We start from the raw sequence: 26,775 nt of genomic DNA on the forward strand, positions 1-26,775 counted from the left end.
GCCAACAATATAGGCTCAGATAGTCTCTGACATTTTCTAAGAAAAACAGTTTAAAATAAAATTCTGGCTACATTTGTTGGTCTTTGATGTTATAAAACTGCTTATTTTATGATCTGACTAAATCTTGGGGTAAAGAAATTAGTCTTTGTGCTTAATAGACATACACCCACTTACGCAGTTCACCAGCTGCATTTCGTCCACCAACTGCATACAGGTATCCTTTGAGGGCACTGAGGTGGAAGAAGGTGCGCTTTTCATTTAGAGATGCAACTTGCATCCACTTATTGTATCGTGGATCAAATCTGAAGACTGTATCAACTGCCGTTTTTCCTTTTGTGTCATAATTGCTCTGCCCTCCAACGACGTAGAGGAAATTTCCAATGACGGCAATGCCATGCTGGTACCTCGGGGCATCCATGGGGGCTAAGGACTTCCACTCATGGGCCTTTTCATCATACATGCGCAATTCCTTGCTGACAACCAGCTGCTGCCTCAGCACTCCTCCTAGTGTAACCAAATGAGTGGTGTCAGACCGAATGGCAGTCCTGTCTGACTGCATCACTGGCTGCATATATGGCATCATTTGGTAATTGCTGGCTTCCAAAAGGAGATTCACACACGTATTGTCAGTTCTCATGAAATCCACGGTTTGCACATAATTAATGAGCTCCTGCGGTGTCATCAGTGGAAATCGTATGTTCTTCATTAACTTTGCAGCAAAGTCCATCCGAGGCTCTTCCAGGCGTAGCCAGCGACAGGTAGCCTTAAAGAGCTCAAGTTCAGTGCAATGCTTAAGGCTATTACTGGAAAGCACAAAGGCAAGACGTTCAAAAGGGAGTTTCAAGAACTCCCCGGTGCTCAGCAACGCAGGAAAATTCTTCAAGACGAAACTGTTAACATATTTATCCACTTCTGTCAGATTGTAGGTGTTGGCAATCCGCCCAACTTCGACACAATTGTCTAAAGTGACCTATTAAGCCGATCCAAAAAAAAAAAAAATTAAAACCCAAATACTTTCATGGCACTCATACCTGGATATATAAATACTTGCTCTAGAATAAGAGTAAATATGCTTTTTACTGTCCATATAGATGAAAATTAAGATTCTTTTTTTCCATATATTAACTATCTAGAGAGAATTCACAAACCACCCTTACCTAATCCAATAGAAAGGAGACTAAAAAGAAAATGCTTGTTCAGAGTCAGTAGATGGAAAGTTACTCTGAGAAACAATGGTATAACTTGACTGTGGCCAATATAATTATTTTCTTTCCTCAAAAATGTGTCCTCACCACTACCCTGCAAATACTAAGAAAGTTCTGGCCAGATGGAAGTTCTGCAAAAATAGAAAGCTATTCTATAATGAATCATCTCAATTCACTTTTCAGTCATGATTCTTAAAAGCAACTCAGCTAGCAGATCCACAAACAGAAAAGCTCTAGTACCTGATCCCTAAATTTCTCTTTCATGTCAACAGGCATCATTCATCACTATCATTCATTTTGATTCCTTCAAAAGTTATTGCTTATAGTGAAGATGATTTAATAGGGCCATTATTCCTAGGGTGAATTTATTTTCCATATTATTTATGTAGAAATAGAAACAAGGGAATCACTTTCTTGAGGAATGGAATGGGTGTTTTTGCCTCAAATTATTCATGTAGTTTAGTTTCCAGTAAGTATGCTGATGGCTGGCACCACAGTTTTCCTTAGCTACTTGCTTACTCTCAGCATACTCCAGCACTGCCTGGAGTCCACATTAGCTCCCCAAATCTCCCCAGCACAGAGTAAAATACACCAAAAGCAGAAGTCATGAAAAGGAGAGAAGCTACAGAGAGGCCCATCTTTGGCAGGAAGTCTTTTCAATGTTCTAAGGGCTAATTAGTCAAAAGTGAAAATTAGGAAAGTCATATCAGCAAATATGTAAAGCATAAATCACAAAAACAAGCCTGCCATACAAATCTCTTTGTGATTGTATGTGTGTGTGTGTATGTACAAACATAGAGACAAGTCACAGGCAAAGGACTCATAGGTTTTTTTTGCTTAATTTTGTCAGGGTGTGTGTTCACAAATGTCACATAAAGCTCACTGATGCCACTGTATTGTTAACCGACTGGCAGATGGTTAAGAGAAAATTGGCTAATCCTTCTATCATCTTGTTATTGAAAAGCTGAAATGAGATGAAAATCATGACTCCTCTGCATAAAGTCACAGCCCAGTTATGACATAATACCACTGAAAGTTTGAAGGCCAACACATACACACACATGTTGCTATTTTCATAAATTATTTACTCAAGAAGAATTTGAACTCTTTTAGGCACTGATTTGCTGCACAAAAATCATCAACAATTTAAAGTAGTTGCTATACTTAATACCTATGTATTTAAAAATACTTAAAATAAATTGTAACACAGGAGGACTAGGAAAAATAAATAAACAACTTATGGGCCTTTTCAAACACACAGTTTAATACTATTTGATAACTTCATTAATAAAAAGTACACTTTAATCCACTTTTAGGAGTGGCAGGTTGGTGTCTGACACAATTTTAAAGTTGCGTAAATAAAGTTACAATTAATACCTCATTGCCCAAATCACCCCAGGTGGAAGGGATTCCTGTTTGGGGTAATAGACCTACTTTATAGGGTAAGACATAGTCCTTCCCCAAAGCAAGAGTAACTTTCATCTTTGAAGATGTTTGCTAATAGGGATAAGCAAACACTGATGAAAGCACAAATATATTTCCTGAGTATGCAGATTCTTATCATCACTGATATGATTGATTACAAATAAAAAAATTAAAACATCAAAGACTATATTTTAAATGGGCAAAATAATAGCATTGGCTGTTAGTCACCAAAATTAATTATAAATTTATAGTATATTAATATAAACCGAGATTAAAGATTAGAAACCAATCTGTGTAATTCAGAACTGGGATCAAGATATTCAGTTCCTTCCTCTTTTCCTTCTTCAGTATTATTCAATAAGGAAACAGTTTTTAAAACAACAGGATAAAAAAAAAAACTACCTTGTATTTAAGGGCATTTGGAAAATCCCTTCTATATATCAGATATACAGATTCTCAGGACTGGGAAAACCTTGACAGATTGCCTATCTAATATAGCTAGCTGCCTACTCTTTCCTTTAAAAAAAGATCACCAGAGAATGGTATTTCATAACCTTCTGAATAGTCATCTTCTTGATAGAAGGACTAAGTATTTTCTACAGCTCATGTACCATAGCTACCACACTGTGGGTATATAACAAAGGTTAAATGCTATGATTATCAGCAATTTAAAAATTAAAGATGTGATGATAGATACAAGTAAAAATAGAATATCTGCTGAATTAACACAGCAGATTACTAGAGTCTTATTAATTTTAAAATGAGACTCAGATAAGAAAATATGTAACAGGAAATTAATTTTTATGAAGTGCATGCAATCAAAGCTAAAAAATTAATTGTAGACTATAGGGACTGTAGAAGCACAGTGTAGAATAACAGTTAATATAAGCAGATCAAAAATGATGGAATAACGGTAAACAAGTTTTGGAAAAATACAGGATTATTCAATTATAGCTCATTGTAATCCATTCTCAGTCATGATTTTTAAAAGTGCTTTAGCTAGCATAGTCCCAAACATTTAACCTTAGACATTACAAAATAATGAATATGTGCAGTAACATAATATATAATGCAATTCAGGTACAGAATACATTTGAAAAATGTAAAATATGAATTTAAAGCTTATTAAAGAAAACCTCATAAGCAGAAAGAACTCTAATTTCATCTGAATATATACCCTGGCCAATATTCCAAAGAAGAGTCGTTACAGAAGTTAAGCCAGGTAATTATATTAAAGGATAGAGAAGCAAAAAAGGACAAAATTTCTCAACTTCTTATGAGAACCAACAGTGTTATTTTAAAAAACAATCAAGTACACATTTAAGTTTCCTTTATATAATTTATAAATTATTCTATTGTAATCGAACAACCTTCATGGTCATCCTAAAGGCAATTCTAAACATCATGATTTTCAATTGTCATTAACATACTGGTACTCATTGCTGCAATATTAAGTTGTTCAAATCACATCTGATGTACCTAATGCTGTGATTAACATAATTTGATATTTTAATGACAGGTTTCATCAGTAATCTGTGATGTTACATTGTTGAAGTTGAGTGTCTTATACAAATAAATTTCCATTTAGGAAAAAAAAAGTAAATGACTATCTGCTTTTGTCCTCTCAAGGGGAGAGCAAACACTAAGAAATTCACTGGTAAATCGGGGGTGGGGGGGCACTCTTCAGACATTCAATGTACCAAATTCTCTTTGGTGCTATCTAGCTTATTAAAATGACACCCTGACCTCAAGTACAACCAACGCAAAGAGAGAAAGCAGGTTCACAGAAAAAGACTGGGAAGTAGTCAAACAAGCTACTTTGAGGGATACAGGACATAACAGGTATCTTCTCCCAAGCTTCCTTCCACAGGTGAGAATACCACAGGACACAAGGAAGGGGCCTTTTGGTAAGAAGAACAAAGAGATGATAAGAAAACTAAAACCTTTCTCTCCCGGTCTTGTTTCTCTTCAGATGACTGACACCATTTGAGGTGAACTGTGAGGGCGTGTCCAGCTTGGGGAATCCCATTTTCTTATGCCTTTGCACTTTGAATGCACTTGCCCTGGTGGATGCAATATTAGTTATCATAATGGTCTTTGGGGGGATGAGTTGGTTTAGGCCCAGGCTGAGACTCTTCTTTCCCTACAGAATCCCAGATGGGCAAGAATGGGCTGATGAGTTATATGCAGGGATGATATTCAGAATATTTGAGTACCAACTAATCAGAACAGATGCTCAACCATAAACAACTGGTATCTGGGTACTACTTGCTGAGTGTCAGCCTTGACAAGAAGAAAAACAAGACTGGTTTAATGGGGAGAGAAACAGTTTTGATTCATTTTAAAATTACCCACAAAATTTTTTCTCTAATTTGCATTGAGCCTCCCCCAAAGCAAAAACATTACCTGGAAAGACATGTTAATTAAGCTTAATGGGTAAATCCAGTCTTTATGAAAGAAAGAATGTCAAATGCATGGACTATACAGAAAATCCTTACATCAAAAAGAACATTCTTTCCCAAAAAGAACATTCCTTAGAAAAGCATCCTTGCTGCTGCTATGGTCACATAATAGCAGAAGAAGCTGTCTTTTCCAATAACTTCCTCTGATTCCCTTCATTGTTCCCTTAGAGAATTCCTCTGGTCTCCAACAAATGTGCCTCTCTTGTTTTCCACTGTCTCCCGCTCTTCATGACCCCAGTCACCTCAATAAATTTCTGAAATAAATTTCATCGTGAGCTCCCCAACCCAATCAGTGACAATAAATGTACAGGTGGAACCAGTGATAGACCTGTATCAAGAAAAAAAAAAAAAAAAACTTAAAAAATAATGAGTTTAAAGAAAGTACACTGAGTCTAAAGCACAGAGCAGTTTCATTCTCTGATCAGATATGCTTTTATGTAAAAAGAAAATGATTTCTTGCTCACCTTCCTCCTGCTCTGTTTACTCTGTATAACTGTAAACTTAAATTTCAATTTTTTCCAGTTCAATTACAAATTGTTCTATTTCAGTAACCAGACATTAAATTGGGTTTTACAGGCTAGCCTGTAATCCTCCATAATAGTAATACTGTGGGGAAAATGCTAGATGGTACAATTTCCAAACAGCAAACACATGATAAAAAATTTGACTGCAACTTGTTTGTAAATCAGGGGATGGCCACATGGAATTTAGCATGCTGTAGTTATGCAATGTCATAAGGACAAAAGCTAATGTAATTTTTGTAGATATGTAATGAAGAAACAAGGGTAATTTTCTATTATGTCCATGATAAATGATAATATTTTTAGTTTTACAGGAAATTTTACAACTCTGCGTTATATCCTTCACTGTCATCCTTCTGTTTTCTTTTCACAGTCCTCTTATAACTACCAAGAAAATAGCATAGCAAGAACAAAATTAAGGTCTATAGGTCTTATAGGCCCTACTACTAGTTACAACCCTAAGAGAAAAGTATTGCTGCAAAAGAAGGCAAAGGTCAGAGCGGAGGGTTCTTGTTCTACTGGGTATGATGCTCCCTTACAGAGAAGGGATGTCTAACCCACCAAAGGCAAATGGGGCTTTATCACTGTATTTGGGGTCTGGGGGGCATTTTTAGCAATACAGAGTGGTTCATTTTATTTTTTTAATTTTATCAGAGTATAGTTGATTTATAATGTTGTGTTACTTTCTGCTGTACAGCCAATGTATAACAGTGAATCAGTTATACATATACATATACCCACTGTTTTAGATTCTATTTCCATATCAGTTATTACAAAGTATTGAGTAGAATTCCCTGTGCCAGACAGTAGGTTCTTATTATTTATTTATTTTATGTGTAGTAGTGTGTATATGCCAATTATTATCATATTTAACATTATCATTCAAAATTAACATATTAAGGTTTTGTGGATGATATGCTGACTCATCTTCTATATACCACTGCTCCTCTTCATCCACACAAGTGGTTAAGAACGGATAGAAAAGAATTGTGTTCAAAGCTAATTTTTCTTTCCAGAAATTCAGACCCAAGAAGTGTTTTGGTTATACGAACTATAATTATACTATATCATTAAGAACACAAATCTATTTCCTCAATACAGTTGGGTTAAGTACACGATTGCGAGACTGTTATATTTTTAAATTATAATTAAACTATAATAACTGAGTCTGTGGGGAAATGGAAAACATATTTACCTTTGAAAAATACTTATATTATCTTGAAACTTTCAGTTCTTATAAATAGGAAAGGTACCCACGGCTACTGTTTTTCCTGATTTACTTGATTGCTGAGAAGATAATAGAGTAAAGCCTAAATATTTAACTAAGATATGGAACGCATGAAAGAAGGATAGAGGAAAAGTTAGATTTTATATAATCCGTAAACTAATAATCCACCAACTTTTCTCAAAAATTACCATGGATTCTGAGAGGGAAGATTTCCAATGTAAAATCACATAGACATATCCTAAGCAAACAAGATGAAAGATAAGAAATAGCATGGTACTAAGAAAAAACTCATAGGCAAGAATGTTTTAAAATGGGTGTAAACTATACTACAAGTAAGCTTTGTCAGGGACATGTCTCTTCTCCTTTAGAAATGGGCTTTAGGATCTCTGCAGAGATACTCAAAATGAAGATTATAATCTTTAAGACAATATTAAGTGTTTATAAAAATAAAGATATTTTCAAAAGGGTAAAAACATACAGTTATAATAAATGCTTCAAGGAAGTTAAGGAACCAACATTCTAATTACAGGAAATTTGTCAAGTATTGCAAATTTGCTATGATATCATCTTGAAATAAATGTGCTTTAAATAGACTCATCCAGAACAAACTTATTTTCTAATTCTGTTATTTTGAGAAATGCAGATTTTTATAACTTCATAAATCATGCTTTACCCAGTTTGGTTCTTTTCATTTAGACTAAGGAACTGATCACAAGTATCTCAAGTGATAAGTACTGAACTTGAATATTAGACAATTGGTACTAGGTCAACAGTGTCTGTAGTTACTGATTAGTTTCAAGGAAATCATGACACTGTACCTAATTTGCCTCAGGACAACCACATGTTGCTAAGATCAGTGTAAATAAATGTTAAGAGTTTATAAATGTAAGTATTAAGTGCTATTAATTTAAGGGTCTCAACTAAAATGAGGCACTGTCCAAAGGAAGTGGGTGACTATAAGTAGCTCAGTGACTGGTTGTTGTATGTGTCCTCTGTTATCTATTAAAATATGCTGTAAACGACTCAGTAGGGGATGTGTTGCCATGGAATCAAGAAAATTTACACATAGGTGTTAGTTCTTCTCAAGATCTAGGTCCAATATTTAAAGGAAGAAAAATAAAATGACTTGAGTGTATCTTAAAAGACTTCTAGAACCTCAGATGACTTTCCCACAGAACTCCATTTAAAAAACCTGCTTGTATAAAATCATTAAGCGGAATAAAACTGGATTAAAATATATAATATTATCAAACATGTTAAGGATTTTATTGCTATCAAACCCTTTTACTGTCTAATGTCATTGGATGACACAGAAGGCTTTTCTTAAATGGTTCTATTTTATAAAAATGCACCTGCACTGTTTTCTCCTGAACCTGCTTCCAAACCATACACTAACTAGATGACACCTCTCTCTAAAGGCCAGTTTCAGGCCACAATACTATCCATTGCAGGAAAAGATTTGATTTGAAAATGTCTTACCCCAGATATGAGAAATACTTTGCAGAAGTCCAAAACCGGCAGAATCTGTAGAAAACTGGCAGCTTCCAGTGTGTCTTGAAGGTTGTCCATATTAAGAGAAAGCTTTGCAGTGTAAATGAAGTCAATAATTTTCCTTAAACCGACTTTGCTCACACCATGAAGCTTAATGCACATTAAATCTTGTTCTTTCATTCCACCTTAAATAAAAAGACAGTCAATTAAATGAAGGTGGATAATTTAATTAAGGTCAAACTCACTTCTGCTGCTAATTAGATGCAATAAAATCAGGGAAAATTTTATTCTGTGTAAGCATTTGTGTCAGAGTCAAGCTTCTGCATATTTTACAGTTAAAAGAGAGTACTTAAAAAGGAATATCTCTATACTAATGGAGGTGGTATACGATGCAAGTGCCTCCAAAATGTTCTCCTGGCACTTCAGATCTTTTGATGGATTAGAGATTGTACTAGTGACATTGTATTAGTCTCTGATGGCCCATTCAGATATGTGTCTGGAAAAGCAAAGCTATGAAATAAAGGTAGACAGAGGTATAAAAAAGGTATATCCATTTTCCAAGTTAAAAAAGCACCACCCACAAACACACATCAGTTCACTTCAGTTCAGTTCAGTCGCTCAGTCGTGTCCGACTCTTTGCGACCCCATGAACCGCAGCACACCAGGCCTCCCTGTCCATCACCAACTCCCGGAGTCTACTCAAACTCATGTCCATCGAGTCAGTGATGCCATACACGTATATTGGTGTCTATTCCTTTTAAACTCTTCTTGTAAAGACACAGAACAAAAGTGCTGAATCTTCCTCTAGCAATGAAAAGATTTAAACACGTATTTTTCTTATTGTTTTAATATGGAGGCAGAGTTTAGAAGGCAAGCTACCTGTGAACATAGCCTTGAAGTAATCACTAGCAGAGGCCATCATGACTCTGTGCACAGGGAAGGCATCATCTGTGTCCCCTGGCATCAGGGTCACGTCACAGAGCAATCCTTCAAGTCGGAGCTGGTCAAATCCCTACAAGAAGAACATGAGATGAGCCACTCATCAAGGTAAAATGGGAACACAAGTTTCTGTGTGCTAAAATTCTCTTGACATATTAATGTCTGCGGAATATATCTGGAACATAAAGCCAGTAGAATAATGACTCAGAAGAAAAAAAAACTCAACAGCTTACTTGATGTGTGACAATAAAGAACAAATAAGGAAAAGAGCATATATGTTCACTTATTTATACAACCATTGGCTTTTATTATTCTGAAAAAAACTACCATGAAATGTAGTTTTTGAAACTACACTTTCATTTTCCCATGTGCAGAATTAGGGTGTTACACTACCATTCCTTTCCATAATAATATGTTCTATAATATATAGTTCTTTTATTCTTGGTTTTCACTTGCTTATGTTTGTTTGAGAAAGAAAGGTCCAGAGCATCTGTGCTAACTGCAAAATAGGAGTTGCTTTCTGTCAACTAGATTGTTCCACCTCTTACAAAACAAGGAACTGTGTTAGACATCCTTATATTCAGTATTTGATATTAGTATTTGATATACTTGCTCCTGCCTGATCAATTATCTTTCAAGTTTTAAATTTAATTATTTCTGGAAAAAAGTGCCCAGGGAGCTCCAACATGAGACATAATTGTCCCCAAATGCTTAAAGTTTAGTGGAGAATTAATAGGCTGACACCCACAGTTCAGATGAGGGACAGGACTCTGCTGATAAGAATGCCTGTTGATTAGCTCCACCACCCACTCCCTTGAAGAGCCCAACCAATGATAAGCAGGCAGCTGTTCCCTTGGTCTACTCTGGGAAGAATGAAACACTGTAAGATTATAATAGGCTGGTGAAATGCATAAAAAGAAGATAATATACAATTTAACAATGAAGCTCAAAATGAATATTTTTCAAGATATAGTTTGTAGTTTCAAAAATGGAAATGTACTCTTATAAAAAATCATGAAGATACTCATACAAATTACTTTCAAATAATATAATATAATATAACAAAAACTAACAGCAGGATTAGTCTATCCCCTTCATATTTTAATGACCATACATAAAACTTGTATTTAAAGTTGTGTTTCACGGATTTAAGAAGTAGAAGTCACGACATACTGAAGAATGCAGTTTCAAAAATATTGATCCTGCACATATGTATAATATAAATCTTAGTCTAAACATCTTCTCATCATAATTTTTAAATGGCTTTCTAAAGAAAATGCTTGAATCTACAGAACCAGAACTTCAAAGAGATAATATGATCCAGCCACTTTCTCTCTGGAGAAAGATATAAATATTTTAATTCTAAAAATATTTATACATTATACATATACTTTAGAACAGGATTATGTATCATATTTTTCGCTCTCCAACAGTGATTGACATATGTTTTTGCTCACAAATATCAACTCTTTCACAAATACCCCTTTTCCATTGTAAATGCAAACATTCTCCCCCAATGCTTCCTCAATATTTTTCACTGCTAAGTCATCTCCCATCCCTGTTATTTAGAAAAATAGAGGTTAAAAAGAGATGTCCATTTTAGGGAAATATTTACATGCAGAAGGTAAAAAGTGGCTCTTTGAAAATTCACATATAGTGTGTAAATTGCAATTAAGTTTAAGTGGAATCGCCTTTTAAACATAAGTGAGCATATGAGCACTGGGAAGTCCTGAACGCAACCACTGGGGCTGCAACTGAAGAGGAGAGAACCATCAGGTAGAAGATTAGGATGGCTGAATTCCCCAGTGCTTGGCACACCGTTGGCACTTCACAAATGTTCAGTGAATGCTTGAACAAACAAGCCAGACTTTACCCAGATGCCATCACTTGGTATTAAAAAAAAAAAATCAACATGTAGAACCTGAATTTTGTAACAAGCTAACTAGAAACCAAGAACTTTATTTGTGAACCTACTCTCAATAATAAAATGAATTGTACCTATAGTACTCACTTGTGGTAAACTGTAAATGTTAAGATGAGAGAAGAGGAACTAAATCAGGGTTTAGGCTGAAAAGTTTGGCTTCCAAGGGCTTGGCTTTTTTCTCCTTCAGATAAATTTCAGATTTCAAAAATTTAAATATATGCTTGTGATAAAAATACAGAAGGACATAAACTGAAAACTAAGAGTCCACCTCTTCTACTTACTAAGAGTAACTACTGATAACAGTTTAATATATATACTTCCAGGTCTCTTTCTACAGGTATACATAATCTACCTTTTGCTTGTATACACACAGGATTTTTAAGAGTGGGATACTCTATGTACTGTTATGCATTTTAAAAATTCACCTGAGCACATGACATGGACAGCTCTGTGTCTCAGTACACACAAATCTACTTTATTCTTTTCAGTGGATGCACAGAATTTCATGGCGTGTGGGGCCAACCACAATTACTCATCCATTCCTTACTTGAGAGACTCAAATGTCTCTCAACTTTTGCTATTACAAGCAATACTGCAATAAACTTCCTTGTACCTATACTTACTTATGAGTAGATCTGTGGGAGATATTTTTAGAAATGGAATTGCTGGTTTGAAGAATATATACTTTTAAACTTTTAATAACTACTGGCAAGTTAAAGCATATGGTTTTATCTTGGGAGATTTACCATACCTTGGGCAATGTCAAAAAAGAGAGATGTCAAGATATCCATTAGATGAGACTACATACAGTATGTCACCTTTATTTTTATTCAGGAAATAACTTTTGAATTTTCTTCTCTAAGATGTATGTAGATAATATCTTTGAAAGGCAAAAGCTTATTCAGTCAAAAGCAATGATTGTATCTAATCAGTTATTTTCTTCCCCACCTCAAAATCCAAAAACCTTCTTGGCTCATTTGCTGGCCCTCCTGCCTTTAAAATATTCCTACAAATATTTTATACTGGGAACTGAGTAACGTCAGTAGGTTTTTTTCCTACTATTGTAAAAAATATATTTTTTTATTTGACTGTGCCAGGTACTTCATTGCAGCATACAGGATCTTCAGTCTTGGGGCATGGGAACTCTTCATTGCGCCATGTGGGATCTTAGTTCCCCAACCTAGGATTGAACCCAGGTCCCCTGCATTGGGAGCTCGGAGTCTTTGCCACTGGATCACCAGGAAAGTCCCTTTCCTGCTATTTATTGTTCTTTTCTTTTTTCCCCTTTGAAAAAAGGCATGGCTAATGTTTCCTTTACCATTACCTGCGTCGTTTCTCATTTGGTCCAAATTCCATTAAAACTGCTTGCTGAGATTTGCACTCAATCCTCAAAATCTGGACAGTTTAGCTAAGACCCCAGGAGCTTTTACCCTCTTCACAAATGTGATCATTTTGCTTCCCTTTGCACTCTTAAAAAAGATCCTCTAACTATTCTTAGTACAATCTGGCAGCCCCAAAGAAAGGAAGCTGAGGCTCCTAGACTACTTTTATCAGATTCCGAGTATTTTCTATTCTGTTTAACTTATCTACCTTTGGGAAATTGCTTTTGAGAGGTTTTTGCATTTGTTTTCACTGCATGTAGTTTCCCATTCTACATATTCCATAACCTTTATTTTCAGACACACAAATAGTCCCCCCATCCAATTCCATATTTGCTAACTTTATTCCGGATTATTGCTATCCTCATCCAGATAAGATCTGTCCATTCAGATTGTTTTCATACAGATCTAAACATCTTGTTTGCAAGTTGTTATCTGTATTATCCCAGCTTCATCTAAAGGGAAAAAGACTAAAGTTCCTCTACAACATACTTTGTTGTATAGAAGTACACAGTCATTTCTCTAAACAACCTTTATACTCTAATCTTGTGAAGAATGTACACTTAAAAGAAGGGGGGGTCATTCTCTTTCACAATTCTCATCTGCCTTCTATATATCTACTTTTACTTTCACTCATGTAGATTCATGAAGATACCCTTCATGAAGATACTTAAAATCTGTCCTTTTATTATAAAACCATTTTCTCCCACAAAATCTGTACTTATTCCTCTAGCCAGAATTCTATCAACATTTTTGCCTATTTTCACATGCTAGTAGTCCATGATACACAGATACAGGTCTGTTTTATACAAAATTGCTCAAAATTTCCAATTTGTCTTTCAGTGTCTTTAAACTATTTCTACTGCTTTAAACTATTTCTACTGCTTTAAACTCAACTTCTTTCTAGCTTAATCCTTTAGTTCTATATTTTCCTATTTTTTCTGGGCCTTGGGTTCTATTTATGAGGGCATTGTGGCCTGTTCTCTATTTATTCCCCTTTCCCTCTTCTATAAACGTCCTCATATCTTCTTTTTAAAAATCTCTTCTTCACATTCTTTTGGGGAAAAAATAGGCATTAAAAAAAGGTCCTTTTTAAAAAAAGGTTTCTTTCTGGACTTTTGGACATGGTGTGGGTGGAGAGGAAAGGGTGGGATGAACTGAGATAGTCGCACCGACATATATGCGCTACCGTGTGTAAAGCAGATAGCTAGTGGGAAGCTACTATATAGCACAGGGAGCTCAACTTCGGGCTCTGTGATGACTCAGAGAGGTGGGATGATGGGAGGGAGGCTCAAGGTGGGAGGATATCTGTTTACATATAACTGATTCACTTCGCTGTACAGTAGAAACTAACATAACATTGTAAAGCAATTATAGTCCAAGTAAAAAAGAAATTTAAACAATCAGAATGTAAATATATAAACACAATGAATATACATTAAAAAGGGTTCTTTTTTTCTCTGCAGTAAATTTACCTAACGTATCAAAACTTCAAATACTATTAAACAGAGGGAGGTACATACCCTAAAGGACTGAAATTTTTAAATGAGTTTGATAAATTTTTATTTTTTATTTTTTTTCCATTTATTTTTATTAGTTGGAGGCTAATTACTTTACAATATTGTAGTGGTTTTTGCCATACATTGACATGAATCAGTCATGGATTTACATGTGTTCCCCATCCCGATCCCCCTCCCGCCTCCCTCCCCATCCCATCCCTCTGGGTTTTTCCAGTGCACCAGCCCTGAGCACTTGTCTCATGCCTCCAACCTGGGCTGGTGATCCATTTCACCCTTGATAGTATACTTGTTTCAATGCTGTTCTCTCTGAACATCCCACCCTCGCCTTCTCCCACAGAGTCTAAAAGTCTGTTCTGTACATCTGTGTCTTTTTTTCTGTTTTGCATATAGGGTTATCGTTACCATCTTTCTAAATTCCATATATATGCATTAGTATACTGCATTGGTCTTTATCTTTCTGGCTTACTTCACTCTGTATAATGGGCTCCAGTTTCATCCATCTCATTAGAACTGATTCAAATGAATTCTTTTTAATGGCTGGGTAATATTCCATAGTGTATATGTACCACAGCTTCTTTATCCATTTGTCTGCTGATGGGCATCTAGGTTGCTTCCATGTCCTGGCTATTATAAATGGTGCTGCGATGAACACTGGGGTGTTTTTAAATGGTCACATTAAAACAGAGGAGGATATGTGTTGACATTATACAGCTATACTATAGAAACCTGATGAGTTACAAATAATGTATACCAAAAGTTGCTTGAATGTCAACAGCTTTCAAATTAAATATAATGCTACTATGGGAAAAAAGCTAGATTGATACTCTCAGGTATTAAAAAAAATAATCTGATAACCAAATCTCTACAGTAAATTCTGCATTGGAAATAACTTACCAGCATAGTCTATCTAGCTTTGATCAGTATAATTTGGAAAAGGAAGGGGAATAAAAAGGAAATGCATCCTGAGAAGAGCAATAAAAATTATTAACATTAAATATGTTTTATGAACAAAGATTAAGGAACTAAAAGAAGAGAAGGTTGAGGAATACGTTTACTCCACTCTTTAAGTAAATGCAATATATTTGATCAAAGCAACACCATAGTCATGTTTTTATGAGATGTTACTCATTTCATTCAGAGGACAGAAAAGGAACAGATTATTTAAACTTTGTTCTCATTATATAACACTGCTTGGAGTTTAAAAATTGCTAATGGCTTTCTATCACTGCACTATATCATTATATAAGACTTTAAAGATTAATCTGGCCCCAACTCAACTGTTCAGCCTTATTTTTCATTATTTCTCTAAGTACTCAGATAAACTGAGTAGCCATATATATATATATGTACATATATATAATTTTCACTGGTAAATTATACTTTACACTTAAGGAAGAAGTTAACACCAATTTTACAAAAACAGATCCAGAAAATTAAGAAGGAACATGTCCTGATTCATTCTACAAGGCCAGCATTACCCTACCAAAACCAAAGACAACCAAAGAAAACCACGACAAAAATTTCTCATGACCACAGATGCAAAAATTCCCAAAATTCTGGCAAATCAAATTTAATAATATATATAAAAGGATAATACATTATGACCACTGGGGTTTATTCCTATAAGGCATGGTTGCTTTAGCATGCAAAAATCAATTAATTTAATTCATATTATTAGTAGACTAAAAAAGAAAAATGATAAGACCATCTCAGTAGGTGCAAAAAAGCATTTGACAAAATCCAATATCAATTTATGATTTGAAAAAAAAAACAAAACTCTCAACAGACTAAGAACAGAAAGAAACTTCCTCAAACCTATACCTAACAACACTTAATGGTGAAAGAATGCATGCCTCCCTACTATTAGGACAAAGCAAGAACATACACTCTAACCACTTCTATTCAACATTTTTCTGGAGTTTCTACCCAATACAATAAGGCAAGTAAAAGAAATAAGAGGCATTAGACTGAAAAGGAAGAAAAAAACTATATTTACAGGCAAAATGGTTATCTATGTAGAAAATTCTACAGAATCCACAAAAAAAGCTTCTAGAACTATTAAGTCAGTTTTTCAAGGTCTCAAGATAGAAGATGAATAATCAGTAACAAACAGTATTTTTATATACCAGCAACAAACAATCAGAAATTGAAATTATGTACTTGAGCATATTTAATTCTCAGTTGGTATGTGCTAGTCCTCTCTATCACTTAAAACATGCTAAATAACAAACAACAAAGAAACTCATTTGAAAACTCAAGGTAATAATATACTAAACTGGTCTGAAAAGAAAGGTGGTAGACTCTCATCCAACTTAGGTACTAAAGATACACACTTAATTGGAAGTATCAAGATAACCTATTGTACCCTAACCTGAGTACCTGAAAAACTATCCCTAAGAAAAATATATACTCATTTTTCTATATTCTAGGTGACATTCAGGAAACTTAAATAAAAAAATAAAAAGCATAATTTTAATAAAAACTTCAACAATCTGAATTATTTAAGTGCTCCTTTTATAAAATATAACTTATTCTAAAATCATTATGTCTCTCTATCTTATGTTAATAATATATTTTAAAGATTATCTTATGATCATAAAACTTTTAAATAAGGTACAGTTCATTAACATGACATGACCAGCAACCCAAGCTTTTATTTAGGGTAAGTATTTCATGAAGTTAGCCCACTGGAAAACAGCACAAGTTAATTTAAGTTCTTGAGAAAACCCATTTCTTCAGCATTCTATCACACAGATAATAACTTGAGATGATACAATCAAATCTTTCAGTGACTTTACAACTAAAGTTGGATGAGAAAATAAATAGATAAAATGGAGGAGAGCAATCTGATAGGCACCAATCTTATTATGAGAAAATATTAATTAGCAGCCTAGACATCTGGAGGACAGAGGCATTTTCAAGCTTTTGATAGGCTTGAGTAAGCATAGTCAACAATCAAGAAATGATTTGTTTCCACCTAGATAACTATTCTACAATTAGTATACACTGCCACTCCACTAGCTGAAACATGGTACTTTAGTTATGGCCTCCTTGTCCTAACAGGGGTGTTTCCAAAATGATACTGACTTTTTTCTCTCCGGTCCCACCCCCCATCCCTAGTTTGACAGAGACGAAGAAGGGCAGGTAGGCATGAAGATACTCTGTGTAATTCTGTGATTTCTACTAAGAGCAAAATCTTTACAGTATCATTCATGCCAAATTATCTTCTAACCTCTAATACATGTTTTTATACTTATATTCAATGAAAACAATATTTAAAGACATTATATTTAAAAACAGAACAGAGCTTAGAGTAAGATTAGAAAAAACACAAGTTTACGTTTAGAAAACCCATGTTCAAGTCCTAGTTTTTGTCTCTTAGTGGGTAAGTGAATTTGGGCAAGCTTCCTAACCTCCCTGAGCTTCAGTTTCCCAATCTATAAAATAGGGATAATAATTCTTGCCTTTTCTACCTGACAAAACTGCTTCAAGTATTAATGAGGCAAGTATATATGAAAGTGATTTATAAGTGTTATCCAAATTCATTTATTCCATAGCAATATCAATAAGAGCAATAAAAAGCATTGCGTACTTCCTCTGTGTCAGGTACTGGGCTAGGGCCTTTATATGTATTCTCTTCCAGTGATGATAATAATATTAATAATAAACAACAATACTTATAATTTATTGACATTTATTAAGCATTTACCCTGTGCCCTGTACTAGATCATAGGCAGACAGAAAAAACAAACTAGATTCTAGATCTTGTGGATCTCACTGGTAGGTGATACTGATGGGCTAAGAGGGTAAAAGAAGGAGCTACTAACTCTGCCTAGGTTACACAAATTCCAGCTTTAAACAGCACTGAAATTAGCTGTCAAAAGGACAGATCCATGGGGAGAAACTTTTCAGATGGTTCACTCTGCAGGATTACCCACTGCATAACTGTAGTGGGCAGAATGTGAGTTCAGCCCAAAACTGGAATTCCAGTTTTACAATTTACCATTTAAGATGGATTATTATGAATAAATAAGGGTTTACCAGACCAAAAAATGTTAAGTACTTAAGGCATTCCAGGGAGAAGGGATGAGTGCAAAGACACTTAAGTGTGAAAGAATAACATATGTTTAGAGAATAATGAAAAATCAGAAGTCTTCCAGCAATTTGCCTTGTCTATCTGTCCCATTAACTCTACTAAGGTAAAGCAGTAGCAAAGATTACATAGTCGAATGGATAAAGAACTGAAGATTGGCAGAGTAGTTAATGGAAGACCAACAAGGAACCACAAAACTGAAGGTGCTGGGAGAAAATACTTGCAAATCATATATCTGCTAGGAGATTTGTATCTAGAATATATAAAGAACTCCTACCACTGAATAATGAAAAGATAAATAACTCAACTAGCAAATGGAGAACTGATCTGAAGAGACAGTTCTCCATAGGTGATATACAAATGGCCAGTGCAAAAGTGAAAAGATGCTCAATATCATTAGCACTCAGGAAAATACAAATCAAAACCATAAGATACCACTTCACACCTTCTAGTACGGCTATAATCAAAAAGACAGCTAACACATGTTGGCAAAAACATGAGAAAATTGGGATCCTCATACTATGCCAAAAGGAATTTAAAACACAGCCACTTGAGAAAATACTCTGGCAGTTGTTCAAAAGATTAATCATAGAATGATGTATCACCCAGCAATTCCACTCTTAGGTATAAACAAAAGATAAATGAAAACATGTTCATGCAGACACTTGTACATGAATGTTCATAGCATAATTATTCACAATAGCCCCAAAGTGGAGACAACCCTAATGTCCATAAATGGATGAGTGAATTTTTATAAAGGTGGTATATTCATGGAATGGAATATTATTTAGTTGTAAAAAGGAAAGAAGTACTGGTACATGCTACAGTGTGGGGGAACCTTGAAAACACCATGCTGAGTAAAAGAAACCAGTCACAAAAGACTACATAGTGTATAATTCCATTTACGTGAAATATTCTGAACAGGCAAAACTATAGAGGTAGATAGTAGACTAATGATTGTCACAGGTTAAGAAAGAGATTATGAGTAGATGGGGAATGACAGCTAATGGATACAAGGTGATAATACAGATAATAATGTTCTACAAGGGACTGTGGTAAATATTTGCAAAACCTTGCGAATATGCTAAAACCCAGTCGAATCGTACACTTAAAAGGGATGAATTTTATGATAGGTGAATGATATCTCCTTAAAGCTGTTATTTTTAAAAGTGAAGGTGTTAGGAAGGGTATGATTTGATGAATCACCATAGGATGGGGTTTAAAAGATGTTAACAACCTAAGATAATAGCATGAAGCCAAAGGATGCAAGTTTTCCATGAGAAATCACCACAGTTGTAGCAGTAGTAAAGGAGTGAGGGAAGTGAAATAATCCTTGAGTTCATCAATTATTACTTAAGCAAACCCTGGTTCCTACTTGAGTACAAGTATTTTGCACTGTTAACACAAATGAGAATCATGAATTCTCCTGGGATTTATTCAAGATTCTAGGAATCCAAGTGTATTAGGTATCAAAATTATTTCCAGGCACTTTCTTCAACAGCCTTGTTTCCTGGAGCCTATATACTGGAGACAAATAATCTGCTAGAGCAGATCAAGCCAACCAGATGGGCACCTTATTTGGCACACTCATTACTTCTGATTAATGACATTTCCTCTGACATCTTCCCTGTTTGGTTCAAATGGAAGGAAAATAAATGGATATTTATTATGCACCTTACTGTTCCATAAATTGTTGCATTTAATCTTCACATCTACTATCCACATTACAGATAAGGAAACTGGCCCAGAAAGGACAAAGACTTTCCCAAAGTCACACAACTAGCTGTAAGTGGTAAAACTTAGATTCTACTTTTAGCCTAAACTCATGTCCTTGCCACTACAGTTGTGCACTGGGGTATCCTTCAGAGTGAGACTTCTTTAAATAGTTTCTCCCCATGGACCTATTCCCCCGACAGCTACTTTCAATGCCTTTTGAAGCTGGAGCTTGTGTGATTACTAATTTTAAAACAATGATAACATTTACCCATTAAACACTTCTCTAGCTTGTTCCCTTGACAACCACACACCTAAGATTAGATACAAAAAAAAAAAAAAAAGTCCCTGCTAGTACTTGGACTTAAAAATCTCAGTTAGTGAGAACACAATTTTTAATAGACTTTTAAAGAGAGCGTACAAAAAATTAACAAAAAAAAAAAAAAAAGGGAGCGTACAGTGTTTTTCAATAGCAATACAGAATAGTACCACTACACTACCACAGAAAATATAACATGAAAAAATCAGCTGAAGAAAGAACAAACTCTCGGGTTACTCTCACATTTCCATTCCCACCACCAGCCTAGACCAACAAAGGCCGAGCTAAAACGTGACACAGCCAAGTGTCAGCATTCTTATGATTCTAATGTTTCAGCATTCTCTTCTTTCAGCTTACTTAAAACATCACCTAGGAACTTGTTAGAAATGCGCATTTCTGGGTCCCACCTCGAGAGTTTAACTCTGGGGTGGGGCACAATACTCAGTTTAACAAGCCCTCCTCCTTGTGATTCTGATATGGAATAAGATCTGAGGATTACTGTTCTAAATCTTTTTGACTATACTAGAGTGGCTTTCATTATTTGATTTAAAGTAAATTTTAAAAATTAGCAGGACCACAAAAATGGGCTTTAATCCATGACTATGGTCATGGATAGGGCAGGAGTATAGTGGAGGGGGTGAGTCTCTTTTTCTTTAGAGAAAGTACTTTAATGTAACAAAAAACCTCTTCCTTTCATGTTTTTCCTGTTTGACCCCTCATTTTCCTCCCCCCATACTCTTGTAAAACCAACAGTTAAACCATTTAGGTAGAACTTAAGATTCTGGGAGATGGGAAGCTTTTTTCCTTCCTGGCCCTCTCATTTCTGTTGATGAATGAGGAACCATAAAATCCAGCTCCCATTAGAAACTGAAACACAGGGAAAATGAGATTTCAATGAATCACAGATGGGAACTTGAAGAAAATTTAGAAATCTGCTTCCCAAGAGTCATATTTTAGAGATAAGAGAAATGAATCCCAGAGAAGTTAATTGGCCACATAGCAAGTACAAGCCTCTTTCTCTCATTAAGCTATATACTATACTATATACTGCTCGACCATAATGGTTCTTGACCAACGATATGCATGAAATTGATCTGGGGAGATTTCTTTTACCAATATATTTAGAAGGATTTATTTTCCTTACCTTAGTAAGCTGAGAAGATTGATATAACTATATCTAAAAGAAATTTATGGACTTCGAGCATTATACTATATTCCCTAAGTCAGCAACACCCACAGAGGTCAAGGAGTGTCCACAGTACTCAGAAGTATTTGGACTGCTTATCCCTATGTTAAACAGCTCCATATCACACTTTTTGGTGTTCTTTTGGCCTTCTATTGTTTCTATGTTCTTTCCTTTGATGTCAGTTATTACTTCTTGCATGTATCAGTGTGTTTGCCTCCAGAAGCCCTCAACCCTTCTCCCATATCCACAATTGTCAATGTGAGCTGAGACACCAAATAAATACAATCTCAAGAACTATGATAAAGGTGATGGGAAAATAGGTTGCGAGTGAGGAACTAGAAAATTTAATGTGGGGACTTTGTGATATTTACCCTTCCTAAGACAAAATGAAAAGCCAACGTTGCCAGATACAACATTCTGTAAGAAAGTAGCACAAGAGCAAAATCTCCCTTACACAAACGAAATAAACAATGGATTCAGAATATCTTTTAACATCAGGAAGGCATGCAATTTCCCCCCTCAAGGTTTCTCCTCTGTTTGTTTACTTTTTTTTAATTAGTAAACTTTATTTTTTAAGAGCAGTTTTAGACTTCCCTGGTGGTCCAGCGGTCAAAATTCCACGCTTCCAATGTGGGAGTGGTGCAGGTTTGATCTCTGGTCAGGGAACTAAGATCCCACATGCCAATAAATATATCCCAGCACAGCCAATAAATAAAATAAAATAATTTTTACAAATTAAAAAATTTTAAGTTTTAAGGTCACAGCAAAGGTATACAGGGTTCCCATAAACCCCTTGTCCACACACAGGCACAACGTCTCCCACTAGTGACATCCCACACCATAAAAACCCTGGGTGGTTTCTGAAGCTATGTAAATAATGTAAAAGGGACAGTGAACTTACCTGTAACACCACAGAACTGTGGGTATTGCTGGTAAAGATGCGTGTGGTTCCTGCCTTGGAAGACTGCAAATGGGAGGAGAGGCCCATTTCGCTGCTTCCAAGGGACAATTTCATGTGCTGGTCTTCCTCTTCCACTAGAGATCTGAAAAGGTTTTTAAATCAGAAGGAAAACCAAATGAAAACATGCCATATAATTCACAATAATGAGATGATTTACAGAAACACTTATCTGATTATGTGCCAATCATCTGACTATGGAACACACGTGAAGGCTGTTGCATTGTATTTTAGGCTTATATCATTCTATATCACAGAAGAAATAGATATATATTCGTAAAAAGCATTCTGAGATCAGAAGAGATAAATGAGAACTGAGAAATCAACCTAACAGCTGACTCAAAACTATAATTACAAAGGGTTTGCTTTTTCAGTGCCAGAGTAATTGCTCTGGGATTGTTTTGTTTAGGTAGCAATACCATCAAATTGTATTATTTGCAGTTAAAATTAATTTGGAATATCTACTTTTAGAAATAAAAATAATATCTGTCATTTATTGAACAGTCACTGTATATCAGATACTTGTCAAGAAATTTACACACATGATCTCATATAATCCTCAAAGCAATCCACTGCAATAATATTACTATCATCTCCTTTTCATTAAGGAGAGGGAAAATGAGCTACAGAAGGGTTAAAAATTACTTACCTAAGGTCAGTCACAAAATTAGTAAAGTGACTGGGCCAGGATCTGAATCTAAACATAGTTTCCAAATTTCAAAGATCCCATAAATAAAAAACAAAGACTAACTGTGATATACTATACATTACTTCCTCTCGTGTTACTGTGGTTCTAATCAACCCCAACTGAACAGTTTTACACATGAGGGAATTCCCTGGTGGCCCAGTGGTTAAGACTCTGTGCTTTCACTACTGAGAGACCAGGTTCGATCCCTGATTGGGAACTAAGATCCCACAAGCTGCAGGGTACTGCCAAATTTTTACACATGAAATAATTTCTTTTTCTTAGAGTATCTCTCACCAAATAATCACTTGGGATTATTTAGCTAAATACCTTCAGCGTGGGCTTCCCTAATAGCTCAGTTGGTAAAGAATACACCTGCAGTGCAAGAGACCTGGGTTTGATCCCTGGGTTTGGAAGATCCCCTGGAGAAGGGAAAGGCTACCCGCTCCAATATTCTGGCCTGGAGAATTCCATAGACTGTATAGTCCATGGGGTCGCAAAGATGGACCTGACTGAGCAACTTTCACTTTCCTTCAGCTTTGTGGTTTTCCATCTTTCCAAACAAACAAATAATGAAAATAATAAGTGTATACATCACATTGGCAATTTTTCAGGGGCCATAAAAAGCATTAGAGATCCTGTAGTCAACAGGTCATTTAGTTTCACAGAGAAAATGGCAAAACAATAGTTATAAGGCCTCAGGTTACACTAAAAATTGACCATCATGTACCACCTTTCATTATTCCTTAGACTAGGCAACTTCTGTTTACTTAGGTATGTATTGCTTTAATTGTTTCTGAACCACCTGCCTAAGAGTGGGGAGCCTGTGACTCTGAACGGGTTTGTGCATTCATGATACAGACTACTAAATGGACATTAGGAAGGGAAGAAGGAAGAATGGACTTTCAAGTGCCAGAATTCTGTCTTTTTCCTATTTCTTTCTAACTTTCTGAAGGTTGAAGCATTGGTTTCTCTAACTCAGGTCTATCCAATACCATAAAGATTTCACCTTTCCCCCTACCATACCTATAGTCTACGTTGATCAGTTTTAACAGGAAAAAAAGTTTTAAGACTATGCTTTTAATAAAGTTTGTGCTTTCTGAATTCCAACACCAACCAAATGGCTTTAAATCCTGCAATAATTAGCAAAAATCCTGGCCTTCAGGGTGAGGTCATTTCTTCTTAACTATATTAGAGCCATAGTATAACCAAAAAATGAATTAATAACATATAACCATGTTTTATTCAACTCTCATGGATATTTAATAAAGAAGAGGAAAATCTGAACAATATTTTAATAAGCATAAAAAATGAATATAGCTTTCCACTAGTTTCGGAAATAGCTTTTTAAAAGAATTAAATTATATACATGATATATAGCCTACACATACTCACAGATACTTTTAACCAGTTTTTGCAGACAGACATTTATAATTACAGAATCAAATGGAAAAGTGGCAAATAGATTGATGGTAACCAATATCCCTAACCAGAAAAAATCCATTCATCCAGGATTATTTTAATGGGATATTCAAGCAGAATGTTTCATTAGTTTCTGTATTCTCGACACAGAACCTGGCACATGAGAGGTTTAATATATCATCATTTCTGTGGGTCAGTCCAGAGACACTTATTTATCATGCAATGCTTTAAAGGACCATCAATTATCATTTTATAGAACCACAGATATAAACAGGACAGTAGTAAAGCTGAAACCACATTGCCCCTATGACATATCCTGGAAATTGCTTTTTTTGAATAAACTGCAGACAACCACTTGCTTCACGTCAGTGGTCTCTTGCTCCTAAAATTGAAAGGCAGAATATGAAAATACAGCCCTTTCTTGGCAAGATAATTTGTCTGGCTTTCTAACTAATTACTTCAAAAGCTAAAGAAGGCTTTACTAAAATCATCTTCTTCACGACTTTTTATCAACATCTTTTGACTTTTTAACATTCACAACACTCCCTATTATTTCTGCATCAGTAACACCACATGTCATGTCAACCTCAGCAGATTCAATACTCTCTTCTATCTCCTTTTCATTAAGTTTATTGACTGGATGTGAAGCGCATTGTTCTTCAACATTGCAAGGAGGTGAAACCTCTGCAAACCCCAAGCCACAATTACATCAAACTATCCTTAAAGGAATGATTATCTGAGTAATTCCAAGGACAAATAACATTTTTTAATCTTATTTTTTTTCAAGTTATATTGGTTAGAAGCAAAACAAGGACTAGTGGCCCTCAGTGGAGGGAGGGGAATCAAGGGGATTTTTGCCTCCCACCACCCCACGCCCATGCTTGGCCATGTCTGGGCACATTTTACATGGTCGCTAGGTGGAGGCGGGGGTTGCTCCTCTCATCTAGTGGGACACATGAAACATCCTACATCACACAAGAAAGGTCTCCACATCAAAGTTGTACTCAGGCAAAAATTTCAAGAATGCCAAGGTTGAGAAACCCTGATAGAGAGACATAACCTCCTCAGGACAATTTTTCTAAAGAAATTTCATGTTCTAAATAACTTCTCAGTCTGAGAGTTAACTCCATGAGGTAATGCTAGCAGTCAGAAACACAGTAGAATTATTAATTACCACTATCTCTTCTAAGACTACCTCATAACAGAATATCTCTGCTCTCCTCCAGTCTATCAATCTGAAAAATCAACTGTTTATGGGAGATAAGTAGATAACAGTTTTAAAGTTAATAAGACAATTATGCTTCCTAGGTGGCACTAGTGGTAAAGAACCTTCCTGCCAATGCAGGAGACATAAGAGACATAAGGAGACATAAGAGACGCTGGCTTGATCCCTGGGTCCAGAAGATCCCCTGGAGGACGGTGTAGCAACCCATCCTGTATTCTTGCCTCTTCCCATGGATAGAGGAGCCTAGAGGGCTATAGTCCATAGGGTCACAAAGAGTCGGACACAACTGGAGCGACTTAGCATGCACACAGGATTTTGTTCTTTGCAAACTCATATAAGAATCATTCCTAACTCTGCTTAAAACAAATGTTATTTGGGGGAGAAAGAAAACAATTGGTATTTGGATTCACTTTTACATGCCAATTTAGAATTAAGCTAACTCAGTCCAAATAGTCCCATTTCATCAAAATTGTTCAATTATTCATGGGTAAGATTGTGTTCATCAATTTTCTTTTGAAAAGTTCAATCTTTTTCTTATAACATCTATACATTACTACCACACCTTTCCCATCCACCCCACCACCACTGGACACATCTTATTTCCTAAACAATGACCAACCACAGAGCACAAAAGCAATCTTCCACAAAGTGTGCTTAAATCAGTCAACTGTACTTGCTCAAAGGGAACAATTACTTTTTTGAAGAGCTTTAGGTAGAGAAAGAAGCACTGTTTGATCATCTTATTAAAAGTATTACAAAGGTGGTCAAACCAAACATACACAGACTATGGCACTTTTTATACTGCTTTTTTGAAGACAAAGGAAATAGACAATCTAAGCAATTGTCACACGTTGGCAGGGTGACACTAACATTGCAATGCTGTCTCAAAGCCGTCCATATTTTAAAAAATGACCCCAAGGGAAACAGGTGTAAATGATATAAGGACACAATTCATAAATATATAAGTACAAATAATTAACAGATAGAAAATGCTCAACTCCAACCTCATTAGTATTCCAGAATATGCAAATTAAAGCAAACCCCTACACTTAAAGAGTAGAGAAGATATATTCTCAAAAC

At 35.4% G+C, this 26,775-nt stretch overlaps 1 protein-coding gene across 8 annotated transcripts in view; it reads right to left on the reverse strand.

Moving 5' to 3' along the window:
- Positions 1 to 26,775, reverse strand: part of KLHL13 (kelch like family member 13) — a 195,885-nt gene that overhangs the window by 13,747 nt on the left and 155,363 nt on the right. For 7 of the 8 annotated variants that reach the window (XM_043895382.1, XM_043895375.1, XM_043895379.1 and 4 more), the window contains 4 exons: positions 22,307 to 22,448; positions 9,212 to 9,344; positions 8,321 to 8,517; positions 175 to 970 (listed from right to left, as the gene is read on the reverse strand). In XM_043895382.1, coding sequence (XP_043751317.1) covers positions 175 to 970; positions 8,321 to 8,517; positions 9,212 to 9,344; positions 22,307 to 22,420 — 1,240 coding nt within the window. In that variant the 5' untranslated portion in view covers positions 22,421 to 22,448. The remainder of the gene's footprint in view (positions 1 to 174; positions 971 to 8,320; positions 8,518 to 9,211; positions 9,345 to 22,306; positions 22,449 to 26,775) is intronic. The other variant, XM_043895381.1, reaches the window with a different exon arrangement.

This window comes from Cervus elaphus, chromosome X (genome assembly GCF_910594005.1).
Source record: "Cervus elaphus chromosome X, mCerEla1.1, whole genome shotgun sequence".
In the NCBI taxonomy this organism is placed as follows: Eukaryota; Metazoa; Chordata; class Mammalia; order Artiodactyla; family Cervidae; genus Cervus; species Cervus elaphus.